Genomic DNA, 16,536 nt, shown 5'->3' on the forward strand with positions numbered 1-16,536 from the left:
GCCAAGGCTGTTAGCAATGATATGATGGACTTTATTGATGCTGATATTCCTGTGTGGTACTGAGTAGTCGGTCTTTTAGCCTTGATATTGTAGAGCAGACGCTAGAGATGGCAAGCGATCTCGCAGCCTGCGACAGTGATGGCTTGAGGAGCGCTCCAGCGCCGCAGTCTCTACGCCTACCGAAGGCGAAGTTTCTGCCGTTTTTAATGTTGCTTGAGTGTCGAAGCGGAAGTTCGTCGCTTGTACTTTATGGCCTCTTTCGTCCTGGGCAGCCGCTGTTGTCGTTGCCGCCATCGAGAAGCAACACATGCTAGCAATGAGGATATGGACGAGCGTGTAGCGTGCATTCAAAGGATCTCAATGTAAACTGAAGCTGTTCTGGAATCGTGAAAAGGGAGGGCGAGTTGTAGGAGGTCTGCAGCTAGATGAGGAAAGAAAGGTGTGTGCACCTGCGCGCGGCAGAGGGGCAGCGTCGGCAGGCACTGAGTTGAACGATCCTCAACCGTGCTCCACCACAGCCACCAGATATACCACAGTGTCAGTATTAAGCCTACTGAGACACAATATACTATCAGGGATACTCTCGGCTCACAGCGTTGTGTCAAATTGACGTGAACAGAATTGCGCATTTCGGTGAATTGCTTGCGCAAAGCCAGAACACTGGACCATAATGCCCTGCCGTACTGCAATACGTCTTGCCATGATACAAGTCAAGGACCAAGGCTTGGAACACTCATGACACATTTAATATAACTCAGTTTGCTCGTGTATGTTTGACTGTGGCCGCGAATGCCAAGTAAGCGTATAGCCAATAGTTCGTCTTTCCAGCCACCCAAAGGCAAAAGTTAAGCTGTAGTAGGTTCTAAAGAGATGCGTTTAGAGGAAGGAGCATGGATTTGGGCTTCACTTGCAAGTATGGCTCAGCAAAGATCAGAGGGTCACTTCAGAGACAACCCAGAGTTTGCTGCCACGGGCAGTGCAGTGAGCCTCACTGATAACAAATAGAATATAGCCATGATTCCAGTGTTTCAATTAGTTAGGTACCTAGGTAGTCAGGAGGAGGGCAAGATACGGCAGTAGTTACCTCCTAAGGTGAGAGTGGTGGCAGTCCCCCAACGATATGACCATGCTCAACCTCACCGCTCTCATGGGCGCCTTCCACTTTTATCTATTCACTCAACCGCTGCTTCCTATCTACTCTAGAATATATTATTGTCCTATATAAACAGCTACGTTTGCAACTATCTTCTGTAAACTTCGGTTTACCTGCGCCGGTAAGCGCAGTCATATCAGAGCCCATGCTAACATCTGATACAGGTACAAGTTCGAACCCCCTACGGGGAGGAGCTCGATAGAGCGCCAGTTTCTTTTTTTTGCTTTTTTTTGCTCTTTTTTTTGCTTTTGCTTTTTCATCCCATCTTTTATACATTCACATGTTAATGCTACGGGCCTTCACTTACACATGCGCGGCATAGGACGTTATAGGAGATCACTGACGCCCTACTAGGTCAATATGGAGCTCTGTGGGACATTTTGTGTGCAGGTGTATTCTAATATTCGTATAGTACTGCTCTATGAAGACTTGTTGTAGTAGTACTGGTCCAGGTAATTCCGCGTCACTGCCGCCCCGAAACTCCTTTTTGTGCCGCTGGTAGATACCAGCCTTCAGAGTCTCTTTCTACTCCTTCTATGTAGTCTTAATAGCAATACAAGTATACCCTGAATACGTGCTGTGTCCTGTTCGTTGTGTTCAAGCCAGCTCTATGTTCTGGATACGCACCCCACTAGTGCAAGACCTGGCCACCCTCACTGCTGATCCCAAGTGCCTCACCACTAACTTTATCGGTGCCCTGAACTCGACAGCCTTTCTGTTATGTCAACTTCATCCATTCTGGGTCTTGCATTGTGGAGCTCTGCTGAAACTGTGATGATGCGCTCTGAAGGGCCTCACTGCGCTCTCCTGGTGGGAGGCGACAAATAGCTCAGTGCGGCCTGGCTAGAGGCACGAAAGTTCCAGCCGATTCGGTTCCCCAGCGTTTCGTACAGACATGACACCAAGCTTCTTATCCTCGCTCTTGAACACCTTCGCGAAGCGTACGCGGTCAAAAGTCGTCTCAATCAGAGCCAGCGCGAGGAGCTTGCTCTTCTCGAGCAGTCTTATGATTCACCAGGTACAACACTTGCCCGGATGAAGCGATTTCTTCTCACCCAGCGTGCCTTCAAGGAAGTGGGCATCTACATGAACGACAACTACAACGCCATCATCCTGTATATGATATCAAGTCCACGGAAAAGGTCACAGATGCTATCTTGACCAATACCTCCGGTACACTCCCACGAAAACAGACACATGGATGAGACTTTTACAACACCTTACAGTGATGAAGTCATGAGAACTCATCACGACGCGTGAACACTTCACGTTCGGACTGTTCACACTCAGCTCTCCTCACCCTCTTCGACAGGAGGCTCGTTCCTAATGCATACACTCGCCCTCTCAAGATTATGCGTCGCTCAGTGACTAATATCTCACAGAAAGACGTCACAGCATCTACACCGCTCGGTACCGTGTCCCCCAGAACGCTTGCACCGGTCTGCAAGCACTTCGACCGACAACGTTGCGCGGACGGCAAACAAGAGCTTCAGTATCCTTCTCGACGAACTCCCGCAACAGACTCCGGGCACCCTTGATGCGAGCGCGCTACGTAGCTCGTCGAGGCAGTGGCGCGGAAATCGGTGTGAAGATAGCCTCAGACATGCTATTACGAACCCACCTATGACCCTAGTTAAGTTGATACGATGCGAGCTGGCATATTACAAGAAACAGACACGGTCACAGGGCACCGAAAGCCAGCTGCTTGATCTCGAGAAGGCGACGTCCACCACGTACATGAGCTATAGAACATACAGCATACCGCAGTGCTATTCCTTTCCATACACTATGGCCACATTGCACTTCAACTTACTACGGAGGAGACATCTGAAAATGCGTTAACAGTTGGCAGCAATTCGACACTATTACTTTCGTATACCTCACGAGGTTTCCACCGACGACCCTTTTCGCTCGTTTCCCCTCGTCCGCGTTGGGCTTTTCAGAAAGTCTATGAGTTTGAAAGATTGGATATACACAATTTGTTGCCGACGGGTATGGTTTGAAGAGTTACTGTGGCGCATGATCGCAATGCAAGGGGGTCTTTGGCGGCGAGCGCGGATGTGGGCTGGACGGCTGGGTAATATTCTGGGAGAGACACAGAATTGAGCTGAGATTGAGCGGACTAAGGCGCAAAGCGTGGGAACAATAATTGATATGGACGGCGTGTGAGGAGCGAGGGAGGCTATCGGGGCTCATACTTTAGATAGTATGGCCGACTTCCGTTGCGGCGGTTGGGAACAAAGGTTAGAATAACGTCAGGAATATTACGAGTGTGAAGGGTTGTCCAGGCATAGGGAAATGGGCGTGGTACACGTAATTTGGAATCAAGATCACAAGAACAGGTAACAAACGTCAGTGTTGTTTTACATGAACTATTGTTATCTAGAGGAGAAACAGTACATAGCAGGCTCTATGATCGAAATAGAGGCTTTGAAAAGAAACAAGATTATGCTATCAATCGCCGAAGTTATGCATGATAATTCATCCGCCCATGTCACGTATACTTCCAGTTACTGCGCTATGATTCATCTAGACATCGATGTGATCTATGACCTCAATGCCCCGCTGGCCCCGCTGGCCAACAACACCTTGCAATTACTTTCTCTGGAACTCTTTGATCTTCTGCTGGACAGCCTTCTTGACATCGATGCTCTGTGCCGACAAGCTGCCCCGCCTTCTCCTCTCATCGATCTCTCTCCTAACCTCATCCACGATCTCTTGTATTTCCCTCTCGGGATCATCTGGAAGGCCGAGTGTTGGAGCACGTTGATGCAAGCTATCTGCATCCGAGCCCTCACGGTGCAGCGTTTTGTCTTTTTGCACTTCCTCCCTTGCGGCCTTTTCGATGGTGGATACGTCGATAGGTGGGGCTGGGGGTTGGCGAGTTTGTTGGCGCTTGATGAGTTGTTGCCGGAAAGGAAGCGAGCGAGAGAAAAGAGCAAACGAGGCGGCGGTGCCAATCAAGGTGTAGAAGTAGACACGAGCCCAGATAGTGATTGAGTCTGTGAAAGACAGAAATACGAATGGCGCGGTCGTAAAGGCGAAAGCTGCTTGGGTAAGGAAGATGGTGAAGATGTCATAGTACTTCTTCGAGGGGAGGGGGGCTTTGCCATCAGGTGTGAGGAAAAGGGGGCGTACAAGTCGGCGTCCATCTATGGTGCTGTTAGTTGATATGAGTCTGGAGAAAACTAGAATTAGGACTTACTCTTTGCAATGGTCTGTAGGAAAGATGCCAAAACGAATGAAAGGTAATATCCGGGGTAGAAACCGTGCCAGAATGCGCTGGTCACAAAGGTTGCCAGAGTGGCACGGAATCCAGGTTTCTTGCCCTTTGGCGTGACGCGGAGGTACATGTAATTCCTCAGCCAGAGATTCGTGTTGATGTTCCATCCGCCTAGGAAAGCACGCGTGTTTTGGGCGAGTTCAATCTCCATCGGCTTGATGTTGGTGAGGCGATCCCACTTTGCGCGGCCGGTAACAGAGTCAATCCCGTTATAACCGATACCAGACAGAATGCACGCGCCTTCAGCCAGACTCCAGCAACCGTAGTACTTCATACGAGTGGTGATCCCGAGCATGTACAGCCCAAACACTCGACGTGGGAACCAGTATGTCATATACTTGGGACTAAGGAGTTCGGTAGTATTATACCACCCAGAGAATTTGAGGAACAGGACAATCCATATTGTCCCATAGATAGCCTTGATTGCAGCCGGAGTGCCACTTCGTGGAATTTTGCGCTTCTTGCGAGTAGGAGGAGCCTTCGAAGGATCTGTCCCAGGGGGCAGCGTAAACATAGTCGTCGATATATAACGGCTATAGTCACAATAGTCAAATGCTGGGCCAGCTAGTAGACTTGGAAAGAAGAGCACGTAGGCAGCGTAGTCGAGGAGTCCTGGTAGCTTGCGGATAGCGTGCTCCTTTTGAAATTCGGACAGCTCAGAATCAGGTAGTTTGCCATCCTGAACGTTCCAGCAGAATGCAGTAAGCTAGTGCAGTTAGTAAAGAGAAAGTCAGGGGGAAGTGTTTTGATCACCTTCATTATCATAACCATTTGCGCACCTGGATAGGGTTGTTAGCAAATGCACGTGACCGAAGAAAGGCTTACATACCAGTGATATCTACACTCGATGGATCGTTGGCCCTCTGGCGGTAGATATGGCTAACAGACATATGCCCCATGAGGAACACAAAGCCAATCCATGGCATATAGGGCGACTGGATCTTCGCTGAGATCAAGTAGGCGCCTCCAGCGCTAATGGTAAGGGTCAAGAGACCGTTCCAGAGATTGAACAGGCCCACCAAGTAGAAAAGAGCGACACTATAAGCGGTCAGTACACAGTAAGATAGATCCTGGCCACAACTGTTACCCTATGATGAATGCATTCTTCTTCCAAGGCTCCTTGTCCGGTATGCGCTTCAGGACACCAGCAAGAGGGTAAGACAGGTACCACGTAAAAACGAATTTCACTACAAGAGGATGAGCTTCTTTGGATGAAAGAATGATGCAATATAGGATTCATACATTCATCGGTAGATGTTCCAAGCGCATTGGATACATAGTTGAATGCTGTAAAACACCGTCAATAATCGTTCGTCTGATGTTAAAGCGGTAGCATAGACATACGTGCATTGATGTAGGGAAGCATTATGGCGCGTGGGACTAACGCAGGTCAGACCAGATGATGCAGGGCAGATCGCACCCGCAAGAGATGTAGAAGAGATGTAGAGAATAGGGTATGGCGCTGGGAACAGAGATTATATGCGGAGTTCCCTCATGGCAGGAGAAGCAATTTATTGAGCGAAGTCGGGATGCATGTGTCCTGAAGAAAGAAGTTCAACGAGTGCAGAGTGACGTCGCCCACATGAGACCAGGAAAATAATCCACTAGTCCTGAAGAGGTAGTAGCGCCTATACTCGTGGGCGGTAATGGAGCTCTGAGTGGCAGAATTTCTGGATCACCATCACCATCACATTCAATCTCACGCATCATCGCGAATACACGCGCCAGTGTCACCATTCTTGCGCGAGCGCAGTCTTCGCAATGAGTACCGTTTACAACCTAGAACCGAACCCCACAGCTAAGGTCTTACTACACACTACCGCTGGCGACCTCGAACTAGAGCTCTTCGCGAAACAAACGCCCAAAACATCTCGCAACTTTATCCAATTATGTCTCGACGGATACTACGATAATACCATATTCCACCGGCTCGTCAAGGGATTCATCATACAAGGTGGAGACCCGACAGGAACTGGTCACGGCGGAGAGAGCAGCTACGATGGCGAACCATTCGAAGATGAATTCCACAGCAGGCTCAAGTACAATAGGCGAGGACTCTTGGGTATGGCCAATACTGGGAAGAAGGACGACAATGGAAGTCAATTCTTCTTTACCCTAGGAAATACTCCAGAGTTGACAGGAAAGAACACCATGTTTGGAAGGATCGCTGGAGATACCATCTACAATTTATTGAAGATGGCTGAAGCAGAAATCGCGGATGGGAGTGAGGAGAGGCCGATGTATGCAACAAAAATTACTGGCACAGAGATCATTATCAACCCTTTCGAAGATATGGTACAACGGGTGCGCGTTGCTGAGCGGACCGAGCCGGAGGTCAAGAAAGTCAAGAAACCTAAGAGGAAGGCTGGCAAAGCCGTGCTCAGCTTTGGTGATGATCTGGACGAGCCCGAGGCTGCTCCAGTGAAGAAGAAACCCAAATATAATGCTGCTTTGGTCATGGCAGAGGATGGCCAGGGTCAATCACAGGAGGCAGGAAAGCAAGTGGAAGCAGAGCGTGCCATACCCATCCGAAAGCCTGTACGACGATCTCCTTCGCGGTCACCTCCACCACAACGTGCTCCAAAGTCTCCCATCCGGGAAAAGCCAAGGTCACCACCACCACCACCACCGCCGCCGCGCGAACCGTCACCCGAACAATCCAAGCTCGACCGTGTAAATGCACAGATCGCAGCAGTCAAAGCATCACTGAAGCGCAACCCTATTGCCCACAGTTCCGAAACAACGAAAAAGAAGTCGATATTAGACACGATGATACCAGCAAATACAGTGCGTGGCCGAAAACGAGGTGCCAATAACGGAGCCTCGGAGCAAGCGTCATTGGACATACTCGCAAAGTTCAAGTCAAAACTTGAAGCTGCGGCTCCACCAGATACAAGAATGAAATCACCCCCTCCAGTTGAAGCCATCGATGGAGAACAAGATGTCGCCGACCAGAAAAACAAGGACAACCTGGTCAACGGAGCAGATGAGGTCGCATGCGATTTGCACTTTATCGTCGGTTGTCAATCCTGTAAAGCCTGGGATAAACAAGATGAGGAAGAATCTGATGATGATGCCGGATGGATGGCGCATTCTCTCACATTTGCCAAGGACCGACTGGGCAAAGACCTCGAGTGGAAAAGGAAGAATGAAGAAGAGCTACTGGTCATTGATCCACGCGAACGTGCACAAGAATTAAAAGGACCAAAAGGTGGGAAAAGAGAATGGGATAGCGGAAAGGACAACAGGGGAAAGAAAGGCGTCGGATTAGGTGCAAGGTAATGTGTAAATATGCTAGCGAAACCTACCTATCTAGTTAGGTAGGTAGTTAGCATCTCAAAATTCGAGTGACTATACTGTGATGGTCCTACTCGCCCCCTCCCAGGCATCCACTGGTGTTCACGGACGGCGTTGCACGAAACGGAATATGGCTGAGTCTGTCTCAGATCACAATCGGTGGTTTGCTTGAGATAATGCCCGGTGGGCGAGGCGTTTGTCCAGGGTGGCTGTGCCTAATCTCCATTTACCTCTCAGTTTGGTGGGGATACTCTCCTGCACCTTGAAGACAACAATTAATATGTGCTGGACCACATGTCAGTGGCAAATAAATGATCAGTGATCAGGATACCTGCATACCCTGAAAAAATTCTGTTTTTATTCTGAATATACCCGTTACATTGCGTAAATCCGTTGAGCATGCAGTGTCAAAGAATGGTGACCCGACCACAGCCTTGCCAACCTGCGTGGAGCTGAACAGTTGGATTTACAGGCAACCAATGACACTTACCTTTCTCGTCACCGGTCTGAGTGTCACTCTCGCTTCACTCTCTATATTAGGCCTTCGCCCTAACATTGCTCGTACCTTAACAATACCTTCCGCTTCTCACCAAAGCTTCTATCTTTGATACCGTCCATATGATATATCTTGGAGCAGCGACAATACTCAACCTGCTATTGGCCAGTCCGGGTCGACGCACCTTCAATCTCAGGTCTCACTTCCATGCAGGATGAAAGCACCGGGGTTGAACTGGTTGACGGGTTTCCTTGGCTGGCAGCCATTCGCAGCAAATGCATCTCACGAATCCACCAGCAAGGTTTGGGTGATCGTGCTGAAATTAATTATGATAACACCCGTGGCTTGTGGTGCATTTGCGACCAAGTCATTGTACGAATTCGTCAGAAACCACGATGAGCTGAAGCAGCCGCCATATCATCCAAGGGTAGAGCTATCTCTCTTCCTGGTCTACATTGGAGTAAGTTATCTTTACACGTTTGTATCGCAGTTTAAAACACACGCACATACTCCGTGAACAGCTATTTCTTCGTCCGTAATTGTCGAGACATGGAGCTGATAGAAGACCGCAGCTTGTGGTCAATTTCGGTTGGTCCTTCGTTTCACCGGCGCTCTACCATAAATCCAAAGGCAGTTTCATCCTGTTCATCGGCCTCATCGACCTTGGACTCTCCGCCGTCATTGCATTCGGGGTGAAGACTCAGGCGGAGTTCCTGCCAGCTTCACGCAGTGCATGCTCGGCGGCGAAGGCAGCACAGTGGCAAGTCCAAGGCGATTACAAGAGCTTTTTCACCCTAGCCTTCGACTTAGGTCACGCCGATTCTCCATCAGCAAGTTGTCGAAAATTTGTATCAGACTGGCAATTGGCCGCTGCGTGCTTGTAGGCTTCGATCCGCACTTGTTCTCCTGAAGATATGACTTGAACTGACTCCTTGAATAGGGCCTTCCAGGTCTTGATATCTTATGTAGCAGTTTTCTACGACGAACGAGAGCGGAGTCTGCTCAATCCCTGGAGGCTTCCTATTTGCATCGCAATCATGATCATCTTCCCGATCATTATGCTTGACGAAATGGTGTTCCCTCGAGTCCGCTACGCCTACCGTTCGTCACTGAAGCTACTTCGAAAATTTCGAAAACCGAAACAGGTAGATATTGAGCTAAGTGGCCGTTACGTCCCGGATTATCACCACAACGGTTCCAATGCCAAACTTCTGCAAGTTCTTTACCTTGAGCACGCACTGCTGGCTATCGTTGAGAACCTATGCTACCAGGATATTGTCTATTTCAGCCTGAGTTCCAAGGCCGTGAGAGAGGCTATTTACCCCGGAAACGATTTACAGTATAGAGTTCCGAAACTTAAGCGGAATTGTTGCGAAGCAGAAACTAGGACGCATTGCATTTATTGCAATAAATGGATATGCACTGTAAGTTCTTACATTTCTAGTATCCCAGTCCAAGCTATGCAGAATAATGATGGTTTTCTCTTCAGACATGTATAACCGAGAGGTTTCTCCCAGGCATGTCAGGAACTAGGCACGTTACGAAATGCAAACCATACTGCGGGAAATGCTTCTATACGAGCTTCAAAAAGTTCTCTTTGTTTCGAAAGCGATATTGCAGATGCACCTCCACAGACCGAAAGCTCATACCTCAAAACATGTGCATGGGGTGTAGGTCGCGGAATGAAGCAGAGCTTCAAGATATGCGCCATAAGATCTATCAGAGACAAGCTCGAGATATAGCGATGGGTTTGAACGGGCATCCGGCGATATCTCTCTGTGAAAAATGCAAAGAGGAGTTAAAGCCCGGCATACGTTGGTGGATATGCGGCAAGTGTAACCTGGAGTGCAGGGATGCGATTCATCCGCCATATGTGCCAAAGAGGAAGGTTGACACTGAGATCGGTGGTGGAGTTGATGAATCGACTGATACAGGAAAAAAGCCGTGGTGGAAAGCTTTGGTGGGCTTATAGTCGTGAATTTGGGCTTGGTACACATCACATCTTCACGAACCATTATAGAGAGAGATCAGAAGAATTCATATATTTGGTATCCAATGGGCATATCGAAGTGTGGCAGAATAAAGTGATACATCAGTTCGAATCGGAAGGCCTATCAATCAGCTTGCAGGCAGTGTCGCACCAAATCGCAGGGATGTGAAAGCAACACAGCATGACGAGGCATGTCGACATGCTTGTCAACCAGACAACGCGTCTCAAAACACGATGTCAGGTGACTAGGTAGAGGTGGGCTTTCACCTTGAACTAAAAAGTACGACACTTTGACTACATTCTCTCACTACCCGCTCTCACGCAAGTTTAAATATTTGTTTCCGCCAGTCTTGTGCTCTTTTCAACTTACACCACAACAAGTTGCCCCAACCACGTACGAAGTCCGAGGCATCGGCACCAACACTCTACATTCCCAATACAGCTTCTTTTTCCTTTCCTTTACTCTCTCACAGGTCAATCGACTGAGCTATAATCTTAATACATCACTCTCTCCATCTACGGATTCCCCACAACGAAGACATAACAACACACAATCGTCCGGCCAACTTCACTTCAGTCACTTCATTTGATCATACCCAGAATACCAAATAGTCAAAATGGTCACTCTCGATTGGAAGGATTCCGTGACCAAGGAGAGGCTTCTTGCCGCTGTGATTGGTAGCTTCGAATCTACTGTGAGTGCCTTCAACGCTCTCACTTGATCAAATCTCACGCATTCCCCCAGATCAACATCAACGAGGTCGCTCGCCTAATGGGCGATGGAATCACCTACAACCAGATCGAGAACCAACTCCGCAAGGTTAAGGCGGATGCGAAAAAGTTGAAGGACGAGGCCAAGGGTCGTGGGGCTCCTCCGCCCAGCACGCCCCGCAAGGTGAAGACTCCCAAGAAGGTCACCGACGGTGAGTGCATAATAACCCCAAGCACTTTTCAAGTTCAACAACTGAGTTCATCTTACCAGGAGTTTCTTCCGGCAGGGTCAGCAAGACGCCCAGCAAGAAGGCCGGATCTCAGAATACCTCGCCTCTCAAGAAGCAAATCCTCGACTACGAGACGGATGATCAGTTCAACTACGGAGATGACGAGCTCTACACCTAAGTTTCGCAAGCTTGCAAGGGCTTCAACTTAACACTTGGTTGGATTACAGTGCAAGGCGGGGTTCAGGTCACGCTCTAAGTGGTCGTGTTTGGACTCGAACTTAGCTGTTCTACGGACTTGTAATTATCGGAGTCTAGGAATCTGGGATTACGAAATGCTATAAACGACTTTCCACAGTTCATGCATCGTGACTTCAGGCCTAATTTGCCGTCGTTGTTGCCGACAATTTGTGCTGTGTATGCCTTCAACGTTTCTTCGTGTAGAAGTGCAGTGGGGCTTGTTATCTCGCCAACTAATCTTCCAGCCGCCCAGAGCCTGAGCTCCGTACATACTCATATTTCATGGATCACGCTGACATCACCTCCAAGCCACCTCTACCATCTCTCGATCTCAAATTTTTGTTGTCTCCCATAGCAACAATGAAATCCATCCATCACCGCTCTACACCCAAGACTTAATACCATCGTGTGTCACCCACCCCAGGAATTCGCCGGCATCCTGAGTTCTGACTCATACCGTTTACATGGCAAGACCTTGTCCGCAATGCATATCGACATGCAGGAGATACTTCCGTTGAGGTTTCTGTGCTGCGATGTGTACGTTGCAGGTTTGTGGTTGAAGATGTGAGATGTCATCGCAGCAAGCGTGCATGGGTTTGGGTGCTAGTGCCATGCGGAGATGCAGCACGTATGCAGGGGACCACACTTTTCTAGGCAATCAGGAAAATAGATGCATTCATGGAAAATTGTGAGTGTTCCTGTGTATGCTGTGTTACAGATAGGACTGGTAGAGTTGGGGTACGTGAAATATCGTGCAGTATTTTCGGGCAATGTTTTGGTTGTGATTGATCTGTACTCCGTATTGGCTAGGCGTCCATGGCTTCGGTCTTGATATTGGATGTTAATGCAACTTAGGACATGCGTAGGCTGTGATGATCATACAGCGGAGGGTTTGTGCATCCGGCAGCCAGTGTTTGGCGGATTGCCACCATCTCGCACTAACAAATCTGGGGTTCGCGCTGAGAGGAGATGGGCTTTGTGAGTATGCTACTGAAGAAGACTATTGACTCCATACTTTATGATTTCTTTTGTACATATTCCTATATATCATGATGGTGCAAATGTCCATCCATGGCCTTGTCAGACCGGCTCGCATTCTGTCGTCCGAGGCAACCTAACTCACCGTGCATGCAACTTGTTATATCGCTTTTCCAAGGCATCGTCTTTATTAGTTACACTATGTCCATGTATCTATGGGTCAAATTCTACTCAGGTCACCTGAAAGCGTGTTGACGTGTTTCACACTCACCTGCTCCCCTACCCCTCCACTACGTACGTCCGTCCAAACATCTTCAGTCACTGCCCTTCCACTCGACCCGCCTCGCAACCAGACAATTGCCTCACTCCCAGCCACCCTCTTTGCATCCTCTCCGCTTATCTAATTTAGCGTCTCGCACCCGCTGTCTTGCTCTGCTCGCTTCGTCTCTTACCTTGTCACCAACAACCCATTCTATACTCTGTCTTGCTCCACTCTTCTGCCACAGCTACTTTCTTCTTCTGCCTCCCAGCACTCTGTCTCGAAAGACATCTCCGTTACAACTTAGTAAACAAACCACGATACCATTTGCAAGGCGTCGGCAGTACTATTGCTAAGCCTATTGCTTTATCTACCTTTACCTTTACCTCTCCCCTCTATCAACACACCTCACTAAACACATCACCGTCAAGATGCCTATGAACTGGTCTGCAGAGAATGATCGCATCCTCTTGATGAAGTTGGTTGAGACCCACAGAATCAACATTGATGCCAGTGACATTGCCCAAGCATGGCGTAAGTAGTCCGTCCCGATCTCTGATATAAAGGATGACTCTAATTCGTCATAGCCACCAATACGGCTCACCAACCTTCTGCTCGTGCAATCTCTGAGCGGTTCGTCAAGCTCCGCAAGATGAATGGTGGCAAGGAGAACGGAGCAAAGATTACAGTAGCTAGGAGTGGTGGAAAGCCACGTACTCCCAAATTAATTGGCACTATCACTCCCTCTTCCTCTGCTAAGAAGCGCAAGCAGAGGAAGAGCTCCAGCGAGGAGTCCGATGCAGATGACCATATCACCGATGATGACTCCCCCAGTAAGCGCAAGGCGACATCCACCCGCAAGCATGATGGCAGAAGCAGCATTCCCGTTCCATCCACCCCCACCACGGTCAAGAAGCATAGGCCTCAGTCCCTGTCTCAGTCGCCTGAGTTCCGCGAGGATGCTCGTCGTGCCCGTGAGCTTAGTATCGCTGCTAATGCAGGCCGCACACCCAGCTTCCTGGGTGTCCTTGGAACGACCGCACCTATGAACTTTAGCACTCCCGCCTTCGACTTCACTAGTGCTATGCCGACTCCCCATGTATCTCGCCATAACTCCTTCGACGCGAGCTTTGTCGGCAATAGTGCCGTGAACTTCGCCATGCTCCCCGATCAAGGAAGTTTCAACATGGCCGCCATGGGTGCTGCAAACGACATGAACATGTCCTTTGACGGCATAGGCCATATCGACCAAAACATGCTGAACCAACCCGGCATGGACTTCTCAGGAATGAACTTCGACTTCAGCATGCCCATGAACAACGCCGATCAACAGTTGAACCCCAACCCCCGCCAACCCAGACCCAAATACGAACTCCCCACCTTCCCCATGGCATCCACCAACTCCCTCCAAGTTCCCGAGCAGCGTTTCCAGCACCAAGACGTCATGGAGGCCCCTTCCTCCCCGCCCAGCCAGCGCGCTCGCTCCGCTCGCTCCGCCTCCAAGGCAGCTAATGAACACATGACGCAGTGGATCCAAGACCAGAAGGAGCAGAACCACGAGTATGGCGAGAAGAGCTCCGAGGAGGACTCCCAGGCTTCAGAATTCGAGGACGATGATGCCGGTGACTATGTCTAGGTGCTTGACTTCACCTGTCAACGGCCTGTCGAATACCAGACTCGTTCACGCTAAAGTTTCACTCTTGGAAGCATGAAAATGCGCAGGGTCGTAGCTCGACCTTCTTTTGGTCCCTAATTATTCTGGAACAAACCCGTCCTCTTTCTCACATAGGTTTCGATCATTCTACAACGACTTTAAGTCTCGATCGATATGAAACCCGTTACCTCACTTAGTTTGTTTTGGGAATATTACGCAGCACTGCTTCGGCTGAAAAAGGCAGTCCTTCACATGATGCGAATACCACCAGCACAGTAGCTGGACATGTATAGATAGCAATGGTAGACCAACCACTAATGAAATAAACATTCGAAACTTGATCCATTCTCTTTGTGTGATTGTTGGATGAGTGATTATAGTACTTGAGTGAGATGATGGATGGGGTAAAGTGATGGTTTGATGGTATCATAACCTTTTTACAACTCTGTGACCGATCTGGAATCTTTGTATCGACCGTAGCTTTGAAGTTAGAAACTGTTCCCGATGCTTCCTTTCACCTTTCTTTCCAAAGCTTCTACAATAGACATGAACATCACATAGACCGTGTATTGACCGAGGTGAGTGACGTTACTTCAACTCTGTTCGCCTTCTAATTGTCATAGGAAATGACAAGGAAAAATCAGTCGTGTTCTCTCAAGATTTAGCGTGCCAAAACGCCACGAGCGTAGATGAAATCACTGTGCGAAGAGGGGGGTAAAAATGTAGTTGCGCTATTCATAGTGCGTGATTATCATTTCATGATTTCAGATCTCTATTTCCTGTGAAGGCGGATCTATGTAGTGTCGTATCGTATTTATGCATGACCTCTCTACGAGAAGTGGAAACGCGAGGAGGAAGAAACCACGATGAGTGAGTTTAGTGCGCGTGATCGCAACCCCACCCGAAATCCCTCCTCATCTGCCTCGCACCAACCATCCAATCCTCAAGCTTGACGCTCCTCTTCGCATTGCTGGTCTTGTAGCCCTTTGGTGGTCTCACGTGCGGGTACCCGTGGCCATAGTCCTCGTCGCCGAGGCCCGTCTTGCCGGTCGCAATGATGTTGAGCCAGGCGGCGAGGCGGTAACCAGCCTTTGCTACCTGGAGCTGGACGACGGGGATGGCTTTGTCGTAGTATGCGCCGCCGAGTTCATGGTCGCGGACGGCATCCGCGCCGTCGGGGACGACGGTGGAGCAGACGTAGGAGTTGGAGTCGCGGGCCCAGACCATGGCGGTCTCGATGGAGTCGTGCTTGTCGATGCCGCGGAGCCATTTCTTGGAGTAGTGGGCGTAGGATCCGTTCTTGATCTCGCCGACGAGAGTGGTGGCCCAGCGGGTGGAGTCTTCGAGGGCGTACCCGCCGATGAGCTTCTCCGGGATCTCGGTGTCCCAGATGTGGTGGAGGTTGGCGGCCTTGCCGTCGAAGGTCACGTTGATCAGGTTGCCGCCAATCTCGAGATTCTCCACGTGCAGTGGCTGGTGGATGTCGCCGATGAAGTGGACGATCCATTTCAGTGCCTTTTGTCGCTCTACAAGGCTGATCTTGTGGCTCTTGGCTTGGACCCGCGAGGTGTAGTTTGCGATGGCGGATACAATGCAGCCTTCCTCTGGGCAGTCACGTTCATAGTCGACGTTGCAACTCTTGGGTGGTTGGTCGAGAGCGTCGATGTAGTGGAGAGGAGAGGAGAATTCACCCTCAGGTTCCTTGCGGTATGAGTCGGCCCATGTGGCAATGTGAGCAAGGTAGTTGGAGGATGTGTCGTTCAGAAGGTGCTGGGCGAGTGAAGCTGTCTTCTTATCGACCAATTGCTGGGCAATGATGGCGACGGTCGTATGTCCTAATGTTCCCCAAGCACTAACCGTGCTCGAGAACAGTGGTAGAAGAGCAAGTAGGAGAACCATGGTGGATGCCAATGGGTAGAGAAATATGAAGACGAGATGTGAGTGTCCTGGAGAAGGTGCAAAGAGGGGAAACCCCCTTCGCTATATACCTTCGTTATCAGAGGCGGCCTGGAATATTCTGGGAATTACTCATGTCGAATTTAACGATGGTTCGGTCATGTCCGTTAGCGATCGTCGCTTTCTGGGTTGATAGCATGAAGATGGTAATGCAGGTCCGTGGATGACTAACCCGTTTAGGAAGGCAAAATCATTGGACGGTGGACCGTAATCGGAAGATGGAACGATTGTGCAAATTGATTGGCTGAATGTTTGAAGACTGTGAGCCTGGAGATTGCGGTAAGGAAAAACA

The 16,536-nt window shown here is 49.4% G+C and overlaps 7 protein-coding genes across 7 annotated transcripts; 5 read left to right on the top strand and 2 right to left on the bottom strand.

The window, feature by feature from the left end:
• Window positions 1-3,504: 3,504 nt before the first annotated feature.
• On the bottom strand, window positions 3,505-5,979 carry BU24DRAFT_374275 (MBOAT-domain-containing protein). Its single transcript, XM_033524556.1, has 7 exons — window positions 5,781-5,979; window positions 5,679-5,723; window positions 5,524-5,623; window positions 5,266-5,474; window positions 5,190-5,215; window positions 4,359-5,142; window positions 3,505-4,305 (listed from the first exon to the last, which is right to left on the bottom strand). Exons 1-7 carry the CDS (start codon window positions 5,800-5,802, stop codon window positions 3,749-3,751), a joined length of 1,743 nt encoding a protein of 580 aa, XP_033380975.1. The 5' UTR covers window positions 5,803-5,979; the 3' UTR covers window positions 3,505-3,748.
• A 144-nt stretch (window positions 5,980-6,123) lies between these two features.
• On the top strand, window positions 6,124-8,107 carry BU24DRAFT_425272 (cyclophilin-like protein). The gene has a single exon (XM_033528703.1). It carries the CDS (start codon window positions 6,198-6,200, stop codon window positions 7,716-7,718), a length of 1,521 nt encoding a protein of 506 aa, XP_033380976.1. The 5' UTR covers window positions 6,124-6,197; the 3' UTR covers window positions 7,719-8,107.
• A 47-nt stretch (window positions 8,108-8,154) lies between these two features.
• Window positions 8,155-10,276, top strand: BU24DRAFT_425273 (uncharacterized protein). Its single transcript, XM_033528704.1, has 4 exons — window positions 8,155-8,689; window positions 8,802-9,109; window positions 9,170-9,653; window positions 9,719-10,276. Exons 1-4 carry the CDS (start codon window positions 8,444-8,446, stop codon window positions 10,199-10,201), a joined length of 1,521 nt encoding a protein of 506 aa, XP_033380977.1. The 5' UTR covers window positions 8,155-8,443; the 3' UTR covers window positions 10,202-10,276.
• A 259-nt stretch (window positions 10,277-10,535) lies between these two features.
• On the top strand, window positions 10,536-11,480 carry BU24DRAFT_453011 (uncharacterized protein). The gene is made up of 3 exons (XM_033531229.1): window positions 10,536-10,914; window positions 10,965-11,142; window positions 11,202-11,480. Exons 1-3 carry the CDS (start codon window positions 10,837-10,839, stop codon window positions 11,336-11,338), a joined length of 393 nt encoding a protein of 130 aa, XP_033380978.1. The 5' UTR covers window positions 10,536-10,836; the 3' UTR covers window positions 11,339-11,480.
• Window positions 11,429-11,859, top strand: BU24DRAFT_256073 (uncharacterized protein). Its single transcript, XM_033522448.1, has one exon. The coding sequence runs from the start codon at window positions 11,519-11,521 to the stop codon at window positions 11,750-11,752; it is 234 nt and encodes a 77-aa protein (XP_033380979.1). The 5' UTR covers window positions 11,429-11,518; the 3' UTR covers window positions 11,753-11,859.
• A 1,091-nt stretch (window positions 11,860-12,950) lies between these two features.
• Window positions 12,951-14,270, top strand: BU24DRAFT_453012 (uncharacterized protein; the record flags this gene model as incomplete). The annotated part of the gene is made up of 2 exons (XM_033531230.1): window positions 12,951-13,168; window positions 13,222-14,270. The coding sequence occupies exons 1-2, from the start codon at window positions 13,066-13,068 to the stop codon at window positions 14,268-14,270; spliced, it is 1,152 nt and encodes a 383-aa protein (XP_033380980.1). The 5' UTR covers window positions 12,951-13,065.
• Window positions 14,271-15,164: 894 nt separating this feature from the next.
• Window positions 15,165-16,187, bottom strand: BU24DRAFT_494606 (uncharacterized protein; the record flags this gene model as incomplete). Its single annotated transcript, XM_033534067.1, has 1 exon — window positions 15,165-16,187. One exon carries the CDS (start codon window positions 16,185-16,187, stop codon window positions 15,165-15,167), a length of 1,023 nt encoding a protein of 340 aa, XP_033380981.1.
• Window positions 16,188-16,536: the final 349 nt, after the last annotated feature.

The sequence above is a fragment of the Aaosphaeria arxii genome (assembly GCF_010015735.1).
Source record: "Aaosphaeria arxii CBS 175.79 unplaced genomic scaffold BU24scaffold_7, whole genome shotgun sequence".
NCBI classification, from domain to species: Eukaryota; Fungi; Ascomycota; class Dothideomycetes; order Pleosporales; genus Aaosphaeria; species Aaosphaeria arxii.

Bases quoted from the DNA above. Each gene is read 5' to 3' on its own strand.
- BU24DRAFT_374275 (XM_033524556.1), bottom strand. From the start codon at position 5,802: ATGCTTCCCTACATCAATGCAC. The intron at 5,624-5,678 runs GTATGAATCCTA...ATCCTCTTGTAG, and splicing joins TGGAACATCTACCGATGAAT to TGAAATTCGTTTTTACGTGG. The intron at 5,143-5,189 runs GTGATCAAAACA...TAACTGCACTAG, and splicing joins AAATGGTTATGATAATGAAG to CTTACTGCATTCTGCTGGAA.
- BU24DRAFT_256073 (XM_033522448.1), top strand. From the start codon at position 11,519: ATGCATCGTGACTTCAGGCCTAATTTGCCGTCGTTGTTGCCGACAATT.
- BU24DRAFT_453011 (XM_033531229.1), top strand. From the start codon at position 10,837: ATGGTCACTCTCGATTGGAAGGATTCCGTGACCAAGGAGAGGCTTCTT. The intron at 10,915-10,964 runs GTGAGTGCCTTC...GCATTCCCCCAG, and splicing joins TTGGTAGCTTCGAATCTACT to ATCAACATCAACGAGGTCGC. The intron at 11,143-11,201 runs GTGAGTGCATAA...TCATCTTACCAG, and splicing joins TCCCAAGAAGGTCACCGACG to GAGTTTCTTCCGGCAGGGTC.
- BU24DRAFT_425273 (XM_033528704.1), top strand. From the start codon at position 8,444: ATGAAAGCACCGGGGTTGAACTGGTTGACGGGTTTCCTTGGCTGGCAG. The intron at 8,690-8,801 runs GTAAGTTATCTT...AGAAGACCGCAG, and splicing joins TCTTCCTGGTCTACATTGGA to CTTGTGGTCAATTTCGGTTG. The intron at 9,654-9,718 runs GTAAGTTCTTAC...TTTTCTCTTCAG, and splicing joins GCAATAAATGGATATGCACT to ACATGTATAACCGAGAGGTT.
- BU24DRAFT_425272 (XM_033528703.1), top strand. From the start codon at position 6,198: ATGAGTACCGTTTACAACCTAGAACCGAACCCCACAGCTAAGGTCTTA.